General features: G+C 38.2%; 1 protein-coding gene across 1 annotated transcript in view; it reads left to right on the top strand.

The window, feature by feature from the left end:
• DLC1 (DLC1 Rho GTPase activating protein) overlaps positions 1 to 17,925 on the top strand; it is a 413,813-nt gene that overhangs the window by 234,773 nt on the left and 161,115 nt on the right. Inside the window, exon 5 of the mRNA XM_067530650.1 lies at positions 4,339 to 4,372. Coding sequence (XP_067386751.1) covers positions 4,339 to 4,372 — 34 coding nt within the window. The remainder of the gene's footprint in view (positions 1 to 4,338; positions 4,373 to 17,925) is intronic.

Genomic DNA, 17,925 nt, shown 5'->3' with positions numbered 1-17,925 from the left:
ATATGGGCCAAACTCAATACCACGGTGCATAAAAATCAATGTGGTTTTTTTTTTTTTAAATGGATCCTTCAATTTAAATTAAATTCATTTTTCATTTTAAAAATTAATCTGTTTAAAAATTTATTTGAAATTATGGCAACCTATTTTAAGGCCTAAATTTACTATAATCTATTAAAATCACTTAAATAAATAAAAATGCTGTATCAATAAGCCCTCCTCAGATTTTAGTGAGTTAAAGGAGGCTTCTTTTTTAATTCAGAATTGGGGGAAAACATCTTTAACTTTTGAGGTCAGCTCAAGCTTTATAAATATGACACCATGTCATGTACTGCGTTAAGTAAGTATCACTGTTATTTTCAGTCATTACAATGGAGTGAATGCTGGTATATGCAATTTTCCAAACAGAAGTACTTTCACTTTCTGTTGTGCAGAAACGTTTTAGCCTTAATTACTTTTGTTTTAAGTTTAGCTAACAGATTCAGAGAGAATATTTTCTTTGTTTGGACTAGTTCATTCAAGTTCAGAATCCAACTGGGAATTGAAAAAGAAGGAAAATTTGTTTTCCTCTTCCTGAAGGGGAAGAAACAGGTGGGAGAGAGTGAAATCTACTGGTTCTGAAAATTGGAAGCACATAGAGCCGGATTTTCAAAGGTACAGTATTTAGGCACGTAAAGATGCAGACTGGTGCCTAGTGGGATTTTCAAAAGCACCTAAACAGGTGTGAGGCCTGTTAGTGTGTGAGGCCTGAGGTGTGAGGCCACATTAGCAACAAAAGGGTTAATGGCAGCCTGAGGACCCAGTTTGCTCACCTGCATACAGCTGGAGGGTATGGTGAATCAATTAGTTATCAGGCCCAGCTGGGAGAAGCTGAGTCTTCATAAAAAGAGGCGCTCAGAACAGTGGAGGAGTCCCATTAGGGCTGCAGGAAGCCGAGAGGAAGAGTAGGCCTTGGGATCTGCTTCTGAAAAGGGAAAGGGAGAGGAGAGGGTAAGAAACCATAAGAAACCATAGGAGTAGAGTGAGCCTCTGCAGTGAGCATTGATGAAAGGGCAGGAACCAGCTCCCAAGGGAGAAAACCCTGGGACGTGTTGCTTGCTGTCAGGCATGCTGAGGAAGCTGGAATCTGCAAAGGGGAGACTAGTACTGAGTACTGGTCCTCCTGCCCTAGTCCTTCAGAGCAGTCCCATCCACTTCCTCTAGACAGCACGGCGCAAGACAGGCAGGGAGCTGGGACCTATAATTTATAATGTGGTTTATGAGCTCTCTGAAGTGGAGGCTGTCTTCTTTGTGTCTGTACAATGCATAGTCTAATGGGGGCATGAACCTCGACTGTTTCTTAGGTGCTATCCTAATACAAATAATTATTAGGGTGAGGGACATGTAAAAATAAGCTGGGAAAACACTAAATACAAGGGTGACACTTTATAAAAGAACCCTTAATATACAGGATTACTCAGTGACTAATTGACATTTTAATAAATGATTAATCAATTGTTAGTATAGAGTACAATGGGCTACCTATAACCATGGCTGCCAACCAACTACCACACCTTCTGCTGATGAGCTTAAAATTATCACACTCCTTGGGTGGAGGCCTGGCCCCACTGAAATCAAAGAGAGTTTTGCCACTGATGTTTATGAGGCCAGGGTTTCACACCTCACCTCTGTAAAATTGTTAGAATATCTATTAACCCCTTGTAAACTGTTTTTAGAAAGTATGTTTATTAGAGTAGTAACTGAAGGTCCTAACCAAGAGCAGGGCCCCCTTGTATTAGATGCTTTGCTGCCCCAATATGAGAGACTCCCTGCCACAAAGAGCTTACCGTTTTAAACAGATAGGCCCAGCAAACAATGGGAGGAGAAACAGAGGCACCAAGATAGGCAATCACTTGTCCAAATTCACGCAGCCAGTTAGCAACACTCAAATCTTCTGACTCCCAATCCACTGCCCTAGCCACTGGACCACACTGCCTCTCAAAAATTTATAAAGGTACCTATAATATAAATTGTGACTGAAAAAAACATTGACAGGAACAATCATGTACTAGAAATGGAGTGGCCTAAATGGCACATCTTGTCCAGCTTCTATGACCAAGAACAGCTGTAAAGTGAAGCAGAATTAAAGAATTGGGGTAGGTGTTATGATACATTCTCATTTAGTTCTAGCCCAAACACTCCACATTCAAACAGAGCTGAGGACACAGAAACAGAATCTGTTAGTGAATGACTCACAAGAGGGATACAGAGCATAAGGGATCTTCCTTATGTACTGAATTGTTATAGAGAAAGATTGAGTAACCTTTCCCAGACCTAAAGAAGAGTGATGAAAGATTATCTGTTTCCCCAACAGATGTTGGTCCAATAAAAGATATTACCTTATTCACCTTGTCTCTCTAATATACTGGAACCAGCACAGCTACAACAACACTGCAAATAACCTTTCCAAGATCAGTCTGTTTTAAAGGGTTAGTGAAACTGTATATTTTTCTTAGGAAGAAGCCTGCAATACAAAGTTTCCCACCAAATCAATATATTTTTTTTTTTTAGATTTAAATGTTTCTGAAAAAAACTGCTTGAAGTGGTGTTGGATTCAGGGCAAAATACAGGCATTGCATTGTTTTCACCAGACATAATTAGGATATTTAGTATGTCATTTCAAGACCTCATTAAATAGTCTAATGACATCATTGCAAACAGCTGTGTGAATGAAATTTTCATAACAAACCTCCAAACCAATCAACTTTTTAACTGTTTCTAGGTTTTCTAACCAATAAAAACTCAAGCACTTTTCCAAGGTTTACTAACATTTCAGCAAATGTGAGCCCAATGTCTGAGTCTGGGTAAAGGCCATGCCAAATGTGTTGGTTTCCCATGATTGTAACCCCAAAACCAAGCAAAGTTTAGCAAATTCACTTTGGGCTCAGTTGAATGTATGAATATTGCATATAATACAAGCATACTAAATGGGATGTGTGTGTGCTGAATTTTTAAAAGAAAATTTCCTTAGCAGTGTTTCACAGATGGTTTTAAAGAGTTGTATTGGTACTGTTTTTTCCATCTCAAAGGTGACTCGTAAATGTTATCGTATGACTCTGCAATTTATCAAATGGCTGTTACCACTATATGTAGCAAGTATTTATATATACTGTATATATCCTTTAGTCTTTTAATATTCTATAGAAAGAAAATGGCTCTTTAAAAACCACCCAGAAAATCATACCAAAAAATAAAGAGAAACAGAAAACAAATTTAGGATTTTCAAAGCCAGCTAAGGGATTTAGCCACATTTCAAAGGATCTCCATAAACAGCCATTCAGACTGCAAATTTCAAGCTGGCTTCTCCCCAATTCCCTCCTCCCCCCCTTTAAAAAAATTAGGTATTTCACTCCAGTACTGAGATATTGGCAAAACATCTCAACCCCAATCCTGTAGTCCTGACTCAGGCAACATTCCAGTTGGCTGCAGTAGGATATTTTTCTTGAGTCAGAACTATAGTATCCAGCTGCATAGTGACATGCGAGAAGGAGACATGCAAATGTCCCCTTCATTTAGTTGGTGTTTCTGAATATGTTCTCTAAACTGATTTCAAAATCAGATAATTCACTCATCTTTCCCCTGCAACATTTTTAAAGCTATTTATGTTTCTCAAAAAGATTGAGATAATTAAAGGTAAATGATACTATGCTGATATTAAAAACAACCAAACCATGGTCCCATTTTTAGGAGGGGGAAATTCTGTGTTAAGTTGAGAGAAAGAGAAGAAACAAACTAAGCCGTCAATCTTATAATCACGAGGCCTGCAACAACTTTTTTATTTCTACTGAAAAGTGTTTTAAAGAAGTAAGAAATCAACATGCTATGCAGAAATTCTATGTTTGGGCCTGAATCTGCCTCTATTCAAGTCACTTGCAGAATGCCTGTCGACTTCAGTGGGAGAAGAACTTGGGTCTTTTATCCTCAGTTTTTCAGCTGTGCAGTTTTCATTGTTGTGTCTTTCAGAATCAGTCATTCCCTATTAGATCTCTCTGTGACATTTTAATTTTACAGATCACTTATTGCAATGGTGGTATGTCTATGTAAGATCATGGCATGTGGTCTTATTCTCCCTTATTTTTGTTCTCCACTCATTTGTTGCATCTTTTTTTCTCACATTACACTGTAAGCCTTTTCAGGCAGGGACTATGTCTTCATGTATGATTGTAGAGTGCCTACTACACAGAGGTATCAGTTCCCTTCAGAGCCTTTGGATACGACCACAACCTAGATAAATCAATAATAACAATATATTTGAGTTTAGTTTTGTTACCTTTTCTTAAATGCAACCTTTCTTTTTTTTAGGCTATGCCAGTTATTTCAGAAAAGGAGAAGGCTGGTGAGTAAACATTTACTTGTTTTCTCTTCTTCTTGTATGAGTTTCATGGAATGTTAGCTACTTATCCTAGTGGTAAAAAACAGGCTTAAACTAGGCTTACTTTGGAATGTTGTTCAAGATTATAGACCTGACAAATCTCTGAGTAAATATAACTCTTTACATCCTGAACTGGAACTGTCTTCTTGGGCAAGAGTCACATAGCGTGCGTGACACTAGCGGAGATGTTTGGAAGTATTCTGCAAAGCATCAAAGGAACCTACATTTATCTTTTGTGTTCCAGGTGCTAAATTTCTGCTTGTTGTTAAAAAGCTATTATGATGTATTTGAAGTCTTGATAAACAAACACTGAGGACAATGGGACTGAGCTAGGAATGTAGTTTGTCCCATTGACTGGATCTTTGCTGTCTTAATAGTGGGTACCAGGGAATTATGGTCTTCTTTTATTGGAGATGTTCCTTTGGCAAAAACAGGCAAGCGCCTCTACAATATTAAAGGACTACTTTTGTATCAGTTTGTGCTATTTGTGTTCTCTGAATGCTACAACTATTCTAATTTGATTATGTGGCAGTATTAGAAGTGGTGGTAGTACTGAAAGACATGCCCAGACTTTGTGAATTGGATGTAATGTTGCTGTAAATGCTAGAGTACATCGCACCCCAAAAATCCTCTTGTTATATAACTCAAAGTACAGTTCATGTGGGGTATCTTTTATACTACTTTTTATTGATAGTTTGTGTTGACATCTATGAACTACAACATTAAAATTATTTTCAAATGTTTGTAAGAATGCTTAGACACCACTAGGTGTTTGGTTTCTGTTTTTTATTTGTCACATTTTCAGGGCTGCTTCTGTTTTTTGTCTTATGTTTTGGTTTGGTTTTGGTTGCTGGTTAAGTGAGGGGCAAAATCAAAACTTTGGCTTAGAATGGAAAGCTATGGTTAAAGTAACTGTCTTTCCAAATGTCACTAGCAATTTTAGCTAGTACAGTTCACAGTAATTTAAAAAACTGTGTCCAATATTTAACAAGCCCATAATTTGTAAAATTTGAAACAGGACCTATTATTTTGTATTATTGTTATAGTAAAGTGGTCATTAAGAGATTAACTGGGTTACTCAGAGTATTATGAGTTGGAGCCATGCTCCAGTCCTCTTTTTCTTGCTGTTTTAGTTAGTGTGTGTTTTCCCTCAATTCTGTTTGTGTATAGTTGAATAAAGTAGCACATTCCCAACCTTCAGTACTGGAAGTAAAGAGTGTTCCTTATGCACTGAGTGGCCCCTCTACAAAATTGGTGACAAGAAAGAGCATAAGAATGGCAACATATGGGAAAACTGAGGCGTGTAATGCAGGAAATTATGGAAAGACTGGGTACTATTTTCTGGCAAATTAAATTATAGATAACGGACAAAAAGAAAGCAATTTTCCTCAGTGTCCATGGCAGTAAAACCTACTATCTTTCTTAAGGAGTTTGTTACAACCTCAGACATCAGGAGATAAAAGTTTAGAAACCTGCAAAAGATGTTAACAGAGCACTGCAAGTCAAAGTCAAACATTATTTCAAGTTTCCTAGTAGAATGCAGAGGCCAGGTGGAAAGTGTACCTGTATATGTGACAGACCTAAAAAGATTAACAAAAATATTTTTCATTTGTAAATGTCCTAGAGGATATACTGCTAATATTAATATATCCTCTAGGACATTTCCAAATGAAATATTAATACTGTTAATATTACAACTGGATGTAGCAATCAAACAATTTCTTGTGGACACAGCAGAACTCGGATAAAACAACGAGGTTTTCCTGTATCTTTATGATTTAGACTTTTAGTAAATACACTGTGTAATGAAGCACAGACTCAGTGGTTTGGGGTGTTAATTTCCTTGGTTGCCTTTGATCTGTAAGTAGGAAAATTACAGAGATGATAAAAGAGACCTTAACTGCAGGGCATTTCCCCTCTCAGACTTTCATCAGCAGTGTCAGGCAACAGAGGATCTTCACTGTGCTGCCTGCCACATGGTGAGATGAGTTACAGAATATAAAGTGATTGAGCGATGACAAGATGGGTCAAGACTGTATGTGAGAGCTCTTAGCAGGAAGACCTTTAAAATTCAGTAGCAACAGGTTCTTCTGTCAGTAAACAAGACACATAAAAGGCCAACTGCCTGGCATGCTGGGTAGAACACTTTAATTCTGTTCTAATCGGAGCTCTAACTGAAAAGCAAAATAGACTACACTGTCTTTTACAGACGTGTCCAAGAGTCAGATAATCTTATTACACAGTTGGGCTGGGTGTGGGCAATAGTTCCAAGTTCATTGCAGAAAACAGATTTAGTTTTTAATACATAGGGCTTCAAAACTACACTGAGTCTGCAATTTATTTGTATAAAACCTGTTCGCTGGCATACTTTTTAAAAAATTATTTAAGTTGTATCCTCACTTAGCCATTCTGAAACTTAGATCAAACTGCTGCATGAAAAATTGGGTCTTGCTGACTGAATTGGTTTGCAGGTATGCAGGAATTCAAGCAAAACCTGAGTTAACTTACTAGTAACAAATAAGTATCCTAGTGAGATGAAAACTTTTGCATGGTAGTAATTTGCAAACTATAAGACATGGCCTCTAGTTGGCACTATAGAATATGGTGAATGAGTTAAAACAGTTCTTCCTCCATTTCAATCATTTCATATCTGTTTCTAGCAGAGCGGTTGTACGTTAGCAGTTACTCTTGTGACAACTTGATTTGAGATAACAAATGGTTAGTTCTTGGCTATCAGATAATCTTTCTTCTACAATTGATAGCACAATAGTCTTTCTCCAACAGTATTATTTTAGTTGGTATTTGTTCTCCAAATAAAAATGTCAGGTGAGCAGTCATCACTTTACAGCTTGTCATTCTAAAGAACCGCTACAGCGATGCTGTTTGAATTTGCATGGATGACTGCCAAATATCAATGAATGCTAATGGACATATTTTGCATTTCACTATTCCACTGACATTTATGTGATCTCATTACTGGAAAGAAGGTTTGTGATGCCTTTAGTTGCTGAAGGCTGGCATTTCATGGTGACAACACATATTTTAAAGAAAGTGAAATAATTGATACCATGTTTTTGAAGCTTTTTTTAATAAACGGATTTGGATTTTTTTTAGCAGTTTTGTTAATTGTTAGCTGCCATATTGAATAATGACTGCACTTATATTTCATGCTGTGTTTGCTTTGTGAGAGATACCCAACATCTTCAGGGGCACTTTAATAGGAGTTGAAGGTGTCTGTGGGACCAGCACCTTCCTCTGAAAAATTATAAAATGACATATTAAAAATAATCTGAACAGGAAGGAATTCTCAAGCTCTCCACACCTTCTGATGACTGGCTGCTACGTATGACCAGAGCTGGGCCAATAACTGAATTTTTTGGTTCAGTGGCAGTTCCAAAAAATCAACATAATAATAATAAATCATTTCAGGTGGACATTTTATAGAATTTTTGGTGAATCAAAAAAATTCATTTCAGGTCTGTTCCAGAGTAGGTATTTAAACCTGGGTCTCCTAAATCCCAGATGAGTGCCCGAACCACTAGGCTAAAGTTTATAAGGGGGAGTGGGTTGGAGCCGCACCTCCTCCACTTCCTGGTCATTTTGTGAATGGACAAAATTATTTGTGTCAAATTTGTGAATAGTTTGGTTGACCCAAAACTACACCTTTCATCAAATAAACTAATCATTCTAAAATTTTTGCCCAGCTCTGTATCTCATATGGCCATCCAACCTCTTGACAGATGAAAGGAAACTTGATGAAGTCAGTCAGTCAATAAGGCTTGACAATAGTGTGGGAGAAGAATGCAATGCGCGAGCAGTAGACCTTTAGAGCCAGAAAAGAATAAGTTAGAAGGGAGCTTTTTTTAGCCCTCCTTTTCTAGGGCCTTCCCCAAATTGCGACAAGTATGTCACCCCTAAATAGGGCCACTTGGGCATCTGAGCCGCTGCTGACACTGGGGTCCTTCCCCACCAGGACAAGCAACCATCGAGCGCTGACCTTTGACGTGTACAAAGCAAAGAGGGAAGGGGCTGCCATAGGCCCTCCACCTTCTCTCTTTGAAGGGACTAAAGAACACCAATGGCAAGACAAAGGTCAAAACAATTGATATAGGCCTGCTTCAGCTTCAAGGCAGAACACCACCCCAAGTTAAAGGAAGCACCCTCCTTATCTGCAACTGCACCTTTTCTAAATGGGTGTGGGCCCAGTGGTGTGGGTACCATTGGCCAACAGGTTTCTGGCTCATCCATTTTGGCTCATCCACTTTTCTAGGGACATTTTCTTCCCCCAAAGGGTTACACTACCCCACCCATGGGTGCCATTAGGGCTCCGAAAGGGAGACAGGATTTTTGACTGGTGCCTGTCACTCGCTGTTGCGTTGCTAGCTGCACCATCTATGCATCCGGTGGCGAATCCTGGAGGGACCAGCCAGACAGGCACCCCTATATTTCACCCTTTTGAATATTAACTAATGGATAATTCCCCGGCAGCCCATGATCTCTAGAGAAACCCAAGTTACCAAGTTGAGATGCAGATCTGGATTAAAATTGCTTCATCACGTAAAAGATGCTTATATTTTGTGTTAGTTTGGCATCAACAGAGAGAGAGGTTTGAATCATGAAGTCTTGCAAATGCTTTCTTTGCCTGCGAACCATACAGAATAGGTGACGATGGAATAAATCATGCCTAACTAAAATAAAAATACAGTGATTTTTGCTGCCCAATCCTCTGGAATGAACCAAATTCAAGAGAGGAGTCACTCCCTCTTGGTACTCCAAAGATCCAGAAAACCGAACCAGCTGGTTTCTGGCTCTAGAAAAGTTTGAATGGTCAATGAAGCCTACTGCTGCTAGTCATCTCAGATCAACAAAATCAATAGCACTATTCACAACCAGAAAGGTTTCAGATTGAAAACCTGACCTCTAGTAAATATGACTGTGTCAAATTTAGATGTCATGTCATGTGTAAGTTAGATTCCCTTACTCATACTCATACTTCCTGCCGGATGCTTGCACCCACTTTACCAATGTGTGAGGGAGCTTAAACTGATGTAATTTAACCATAAAGAGCCAGAAGGAAGTGTAAATTACAGTGGAGTGCAAGCTACATTTGTTTACATTGTCTGTCTCCTTGATGTATAAGCTACATCACCTGATCGATGAAAGCTGTACTAACTTCTTTACCTTTCTGGATTTTGCCAACAGATGATTTTAAAACATACACCATGTCTGGCTGTTGCACTGAAATTTTTTTTCTTTTTCTGCAATGTCTCATTACATAGTATCACTGTCATGAAAATTGGAAAGAGATCCAAAAATCTTCCACAAAACCTTAATACAAACTCTGTGAAAGAGGTCAAGTGATATTAAAGTGAATTCCAATGCATGTGATAAAAAGCTGAATCTCTGTGTTTCAAATTCTTAAGAATTATTTATTCAGCTGCCCTATCTCCAGCTGCAATTTTAAGTATTTCCTATGTGTATCTTTTATAAGACTTTTTGTAATGATTTCTACAGCTTCTTTGTTCTTTTTTAACTAAGATGTTTGGTTTTAGAAGCATCATTTATGATTTCAGCTTTGTTTGTAAAAGCAAAATAGATAAGACTAGTTCATTACTATATGGATAAACAATAGGTAATTAAAAAAAGTTCATTTAAAACTTTTACATAATTCTTACTGCTTTGAAAACAAGTACCACACAACATGTTAATATTATATTTTTCTGGATGCCTTTTGGTAGCTAGTCTGTCTCATTCCTTCTTTCGTAATTGTGAATGAACCCTAGAAATGGCAATAAAGAGAAGTTCAATTGAGTTATCATAGGCCTTGTTTTCTGAGCAAAACAAGAGCGGGTAATTCTGTTCACATATTAATTGAGTCATTTTCATACTTGTAAATGCTAACTGTTTTTGTAATTGTAATGTTCTTGTATGTCAGTTACATAAGGGATTATGTGAATCATGGGTGTAACCTTAGATATAAATTAGCAAAGATTTTTAGTATGTAGATTCATATTGTAGCTAACATTATAGCTGGCTTGTAAAATACTCAGCTTCCTGGCAGGGAATATGCCCCCATTTAAAAAAAGAATTAATATATTACTGGTTAATTATAGGCAAGGTAGGTTCACCTGATAGGAATAAAGATGTATAAAGCTGTATCTGAGCAATTCACAGCTGCTGGGCGTTGCGCTAAATCTTTCAGCTGTCCGTTCAGTGTCAAACTTGATGTGTGTTTTTAATGCAATACATACTTTTGTTATGAAAAGGTACTTATTATCAAAGAGATCTGTGTGGTGTGAAAAAAACATGCATTAACACTGACGTGAGTGTTTTAAACATGTTTTAAGGTTAAGAATGTACATTTTACTGTGCACTGATCCACCATAAAAATGTCTCTCATGATAAGCCTTCTCTATCAATTAAACAATACCACATTCAAAACCTCATAATTAAGGCATTTTCTCTCCCAACAAAAATGGGAAAAGTCAGAGGGCTATGTTATTTTCAGCAAACTGTTATTTATTTGTAGATAAATTTTATTTAACAATTTAATGATCATTTAAAAACCATTTAATAAAACAGGTTACTTTCCAAACACTGGTCTGTATTATATATACATATTTACAATATATACATGTTTATAATATTTTGGGGGTATAGCTATTATTACCAGCTTTATTTATTTATTGGTATAGTAATGCTCCTATTGTCCAACCTAGGTTGGGGTCGTATTGTACAAACACATGGTAAGCCCATGCTCAGGAATTGCTTACAATCAAAATAGACAAGACAGACAACGGGTAAGAAAAAGGAACTATTATTTCCCTATTTTACAGGTGGCAAATTTAGGCACAGAAGCAAGATTTTCAAAAGTGGCTAATGATTCTGGAGCCTCCAATTTTAGAGCCTACTCAAGGCACCTTGAAGGGCATCTGATATTCAGAAAGTATGAAGTACCAGCCTCTGAACTTCAAACCTCTTTAAGGAGCCCCAAGTTTGGCATTCAAAATTTCTCATCACTTTTGAAAATCTTGGTCAGAGAGACAGACTTCCTCAAAGAACTAGTTTAGTCTTGTATCAAGCTGCAACTCATGAGATTTTACTTTTTATTGAGGTTTTCCAGTGTTTCCTGGCTGGAAATACCAGTTAACCAAACTACTTCAAATCTCAGTAAATTAATCTTGCTCAGATTGTGTTTTGGGTAAAAACTTGGGTTGGTACTTATATTATCTTAACCAGTTTACCCAATCCTAGTTGATAAGTGTGAGTGTTCATCTTTTATCACAGTTATTTGACTTTAGAGTCAATCAACGTTTCAGAAAGACTCAGTGAGTACAATTTTCAAAGTGACTGTTGATTTGGAATGTGTCAGTGTTTGGATGCACAATGTGAGACACCTTAAAGGGGATTTTCAGAAAGTGCTAAGCACCTGCCCTCTGGAATATAGGTCCCTTTTTGTGGCTCATCTTGGGCACCCAAAAATGAAGGCAATAAAATTAGGAGTCACTTTTTTAAAATCTAGGTCATAGACTTTAGCTGCCTAAACATGCACATAGGTACCTAATGGAATTTTCAAAAGCACACTGGCCCTTAACTCCTTTTTTGAGATTGTGGTTTTGAAAATTGGCAAACTACAAATATTTTATAGCACCTTTTATCTGAGGATCTCAGTGCACTCAGTGCAATCAGTCCCCAACTCTTAGAAGCGCTAGAAGTCCAAGAAGCCATAGAAAATTTTGATATATGTACAGAGAATTTTACTATTTGTGTGTATACATACATGCCTTAAACCACCGTATTATCTGAATAAAAATCACCTCTTCCCAAACCCTTAAGGAAGAAAAGCGATCTCTTTGATGTTTGATGAGAAGTCATACTTATTTACATTCCTCTTGGACTTGCTCAAAATCCATTTGACAAGCACCAAAAGCCCTCTTTGGGTTACACACATCTGCAGGCAAAGCTTTTTCCTTTTGGAATACAGGGAAGAGGTCCTTTCTCATCAGCACAAGGTGCTGCAATCTATTGCAAGGGTGATATGGTAGTATGTATCTGCTGTTTGACAGATTGCTCAGATTGTTAATTTTCTCTCAGTAATGCTGACTAATGTTTCAAATGTCTTCAAGGCTAAAAAGTGACACTTAGTGGAACTGACACCTCTCGGATCTAGCCAGAGTAACAGGAATTTCTTTTAATCTCTCAAACGCTGAGTTTCTAAGCTTGTTTAACAAAATGTTGTTACATTTAAAATACATTCCAGTGTCTGGCAAGTGCGAATACCATAAATGTTTACATGCCATTTTGTTGTGGTCTGCAAAGCAACTTTGTACCAATTAAGAGGCTGGCATCTGTGTGGTCAAATGTGGACTCTAGAGTATTTGGCCATCTCATTGATAACACTCTTAAGAAACTAGGGGTGGACATCCTAATTTTCAAAAGCATGAGTCAGTTGTCTTCTGTGGTTAATGAATTACTAGAGAGGCTACATTCTTCATATGTTAGTGAATCCTCTGCATGGTCTTTTAGGAAAAGGACTGACTATATAGATGTATAACACTTACCACAGTGAAACTCTGATCTCAACTGAAGACTTTAAATGCTAGAAGAAGATGAAGAAGAAGAATCACAAAGACAAGGTTTCCATCACTTTTGATGTTTGAATGACAGCTTCCTACCTGTTTTGACTTACTGAAACCACTGAGGATAATACAGGTAGACTGACAGTAGCTATTGTGAGCCAAAGGGTCAAGAAATGCAAGCTCAAAATTATGCAGCAGGACCTAAAGGGGTCCCTGTTTTGATTGCCAAGAAAGAACTAGTATGGTACCCAGTGGATACACCACATTGTCTTTATATGCCACAGACCAGCTTTTAGTATGATCAGCTTTTGACAGGAGTTATGATACCATCATTGGATATAGAAAGTGAAAGTTCCAGGCTTACAGAAAGTTAATGACTCTAGTCATCCTTGCATTGTCCTGCTATACTGAAAGAAGGACAGGAGACACCTGATATGGTTTTAATCAGGCCACAACTTTATTATTAGAGGTCTAGGACTACCCGGCAGATAAAATGTACAAGTGCAGGTAATCCCATGTTCATTCAATAACTATCCAGAAGGCTTCTGCCAGCCCTTCCTCTTTTTCCAACCAGATCCCCCAGCCAGCCCATTGCTGGGACTTTATCATCCACCCCCATCCCCCATAGGAGGGTTAAGGTGGGCTATAAGAAAGGGGGATTGGCTCCCTGCCTGTACTATTCATAGAAGCCCTGAATTCCTTCCCCTCCCCCCCCCCTTCTGTTCCTTTAACTTACACCTCCTTTACTAAGCCATTAATCCAGTCACTGTATACCTTCCCTATGGAGTACCTGGACTGGACATCCGCCCCACACTTAAAGAGTTGCAACATATAGCCTAACTCCCTTCATGCCTCTCGTCCTCAAAGCCCTCCCTGACCCCACTGTGGGGAAGGCAAAAAAAAAAAAAACACTCCACCTGGGCCTATCTGGTGATAAGGGAAAAATTCCTTCCCAGCCCCCTTAAAAAGGGGCAGCTAACACGATGCCCAGAGCAGGTCCTGACCACATCTGGTATTTTGCCACCTTAAGGGGAGGGAGGGTGGGTGCTACCTCACCTGCTATGTGGAAAAGGACTTCTCCCACCCGGTCTTGCCCCTTTTCAACTCTTCTACCCTTCTGGTCCCAGGGGATGAGTCAGCGTCACCATGCTGACCCATTTTCCCCTTTTGCAGCAGCTTCTGAGCCTCTCTCTCCTTCCCCCCCCCCCCATCCCCCCAACTTGGAAAGCACAGTTTCCTTTCCCTCAGCCAGCCAGACAACTTAAAGGTGTGGTGAGGTCATTGGAGCATATCCTTTTTAGCGTCATGCTCCCCACCAAGAAGGAACTGCCAGGTACTGCAGATTAGTTACTCGCATTGTATAGGCAGCAGGATCACAGGCCAGCCCAACTGGATGGGCAGCAAGGCAGGAACCCTTGCAGGTAGAAACCAGGGAGTGTTGCAAAAAGCATATATTGTAAACAGGCTTTGCTCTTGAATGCTTTTGCAGAAATTTCACAAGACTTTTGTGACAAAATTTCAGCTTCAGGGAATTTTCAAGCATTTTTGTTGGCTGTAACATTTTTGTAAGTTTGCAAAATACATTTAACTGCAGTGTAATCCACCTGAGTGTTGCAAAGAGAGAACTGGAAATGATGCTCACCTGTAGACACTCTAATAGATGCTGTGTATACATTTAGAATCAGTCCTGCATAACCTCACTCCACTCATGGGAGCAAGGATTAGTCTCCTGAGTTAAGGGTTTGCTAGATTTAGACCTTAAAGTAACTTCATTGAAAGTCTATCTGGAAGAACTGCCTCTTTAATTTACCCAGTGGTTATTTGTTTAAGGTTTAATTGTCAATGGAAACTACTCACTAGCATCTGCAGCTGACACAGTGCTTTAGGTGATGCAAAAGTGCACATTTGGCAACTGATTCAGGAGCACTGCATAGGTACGTTATTTCTCCAAAATCCCTGATTCAGTAGAAGTAGAAAGGCAAAAGGGGAAGCAATCAGGGATTTTAATGAATACCAAACTCTAGGCCTGAAGTTAGAGAAGAACAGTAGTCAAAATACCTGCTCCAACAGCAAAAAAACCCAACTTGCTCCCGGAAGGCTGCCTAACTCATGATCTCACCCAGGAATGAATGTTCCTTTATATCTCAAGAAGGCAGAAGAAAGACTGAGACTTTTATCAAGAATTTCTATCTGTCACTCTGTTGATTGCCTTAAGTATAAATATATTTAAAGAACAAAGTTACTTATTTCATGAGATATAACTTTATCGTACTGTATTTCAGGCAACTATGGCAGAAAAAACATTTGTAAATTGTATACAAATCTGTTAAATGGAATGATAGATGATCACCACCCATTAAACTGCAATGGAAACGAAATATTGGATTGGAAATCAAATTACAAAATTGGACCAAAGCATGTGAATTAACTAAAACCATTTCCACATGTGCCAGGCATAAGTTAATATATTTCAAATTCTTATATGGCACACATATCACTCCAATAAAATGACATCATGGATGAAATCACAGCCCCATTGAAGTCATTGGGGATTTTCCCATTGACTTCACTTGGCTTAGGATTTCATCCTGTATGTGGATATAATCAATCCCAAATGTTATCCAAGAAGGAAAATTAATCCCATAACATTTTCCATTTAATGTGAGAGCATCAAATGATTTAATAATTTTTGAGTCTGTCAGTAAAATTGTAAATATTTTAGAGCAAAGGCATATTGAAGCTTTACCTCTGTTATGTCTTTTTTCTGTATTTGAAGATATTTGCACGGAGGACAGTGAATTTATTATATAAATGTCCTTTCCAGTTGGCAAACTGCATATATTGATTATATAATCAAATTATCATCAAATTAAGGACATTTTGTATTTCACCTCTGTAGAAGAAGTAATCTACAAGAAACAGAGTGATTTTTTTTTAAACCACTGTTTTTTATTAAATTGGAGACTGGAGTTTAAAATCTGTAAACACATTTTTAAACTACATCAGAGTCAGCCCATTTCCTGAATGAATGGGTAGACTAAAGACTAAAAAAAATAATAATACCAAGATATAAGAAGGCAAATGCAAATTATAACCAAAGACTTTTGTAAAACTTGCAGAGTTGTTTATATCTGGAATAAATACACAACTTTCGCATAGTATTATTTCTTAATGAAGAAGTATAAATGAACACTGGGAGGCGTTTCCAGCTTGAGAAGTTGCTATATTTATTAACTTCTGTAATGAATTCCAAAGGCATTTCCAATGAGACAATGTATGCCATATATAAGAGAAACTACAGGGAATGAGTGTCAAACTTTTTCATAAAGGGTGCCCAGATATAAAACTTTAGCAAAGTAAATTGCATTTGGTTACATTAAAAGACTGAGAGATAAGAAATGAGCCATACTTATATTTTTTCCAGGATAAACGTTATAACTTCAGTAAGCCAAGCTAAATCTACTGATCCACAGAAAGAATTCCACATCTGGAAAATCTTTACTACATCTGGGTTGAGTTTTTATGCTTTCTGCTGCTTTCTTCACCAGTTCCCATGACTCCAACTTACCTTTGTCCTGTTTTCTTAACAGAAAAGCATTTTGTTGTGTAAGTGCACTCCAGTTCAGCTAAAAATAGAGTGATCATTTCATTTCCTGGGATCTGCTACCTAAGCTTCCTTACCTACATTTTCATCAAATGATCCTAAATAAAGCACACACAAAAACAAAGCTCTACAAAATGAGACAAAATAAGCTTACATAAAGATTTAAATTGTAGAGAGATTTTAGGCAGTGATTTTGTTTTATTTTGCTTGTTTTTAATGGCTGTCAACATCTGATCCTTTTTTTCCCCCCTCTGACTTAAATCAAGGAAAATGAACATCTTGTATCATTCTCTGGTATGGACCACAACTTTGCTTCCGTAAACTAAAATCAATGGATGATTTCAGTGTAAATGACAGAGATTATAGACACAAGAAAATGTATGATTATAGAAATTCAGCTTCACTCATCCCAAGTGGAAACTGACATAGACCCTTGTGAAGGCCCTAAATGAGAGGGAGATTGCAGCACCCCAAAGCAGACACAACTTCTTTTCCACCATGATTCTTACAATGCCAGCACTACTCAACTACAGGCTGGACAGCCTGTGTTGTCAGGGCAACCAGGGGAGGTTGATTTCTATCAAGTAATGCACAGCAATTTACAACTGATGATTTCCTATCCATTCAGAAATCAAGAGGAAGGCAGCTGCAAAAGTACCACCACCTACCCTGCCTTGGAGTGAATCTCTCTCAGAGATGTAAGAATCCAGTCTGAAGAATGGAGATACATTTCATTTGCCATTTCAGAGAAGGTTTTAGGTGCAGAACTAATGGCTCTGACCTGTGGGTCCACCAGCTATACCCTCATCTCTAGGGAGGGGAGGCACAGCTGACAGAGGGGCTACCTGACACTTTGAGAGCATAGCAGTGGTAGGAGAGCCACTCTGCTAATATTCCATGGCTTAGGGAGAAGTTTGTCATCTCTCCCCACCCATCCCACAGCTTCAGCAATCTATATTGGCCTCGCTCATACCAGCCAGTTTATCCAGGTTAGTCTTGGGGGAAAGATTTGGTTTTAAATATCCAGCAATAGTCAGTTTTGGGCATGAGCTGTGTTGGACGGGGTTTTAGCCTCAAGTACCTGAAATTAATGCCCTACGCAATACTTTGAAAATGTATCACAAAAAGACTAGTTCACTTACAGTTTGTTTTCTGACACAAATGTCTCAGTGTCTGAATAAGAATTGCTGGTCTCACATAACCCTCCACCATCATGCTCTCCCTGACTGAGTCACTGTCCGATTCTATTTTTTTCAACTTTTACCAAAAATTGGAAATTGTGGAGAGTGATTGGTTTTTTGGCTGGAATTACAGGCCCAGGAGGTGTACTGTGC

This window comes from Emydura macquarii, unplaced genomic scaffold (genome assembly GCF_026122565.2).
Source record: "Emydura macquarii macquarii isolate MOO-44397 ecotype Brisbane River unplaced genomic scaffold, CSIRO-AGI_Emac_v2 contig_3108, whole genome shotgun sequence".
Lineage (NCBI taxonomy): Eukaryota > Metazoa > Chordata > Testudines > Chelidae > Emydura > Emydura macquarii.
Note: the sequence above shows the minus strand (reverse complement) of the source record. Positions and strands in the feature narration are given on the sequence as shown.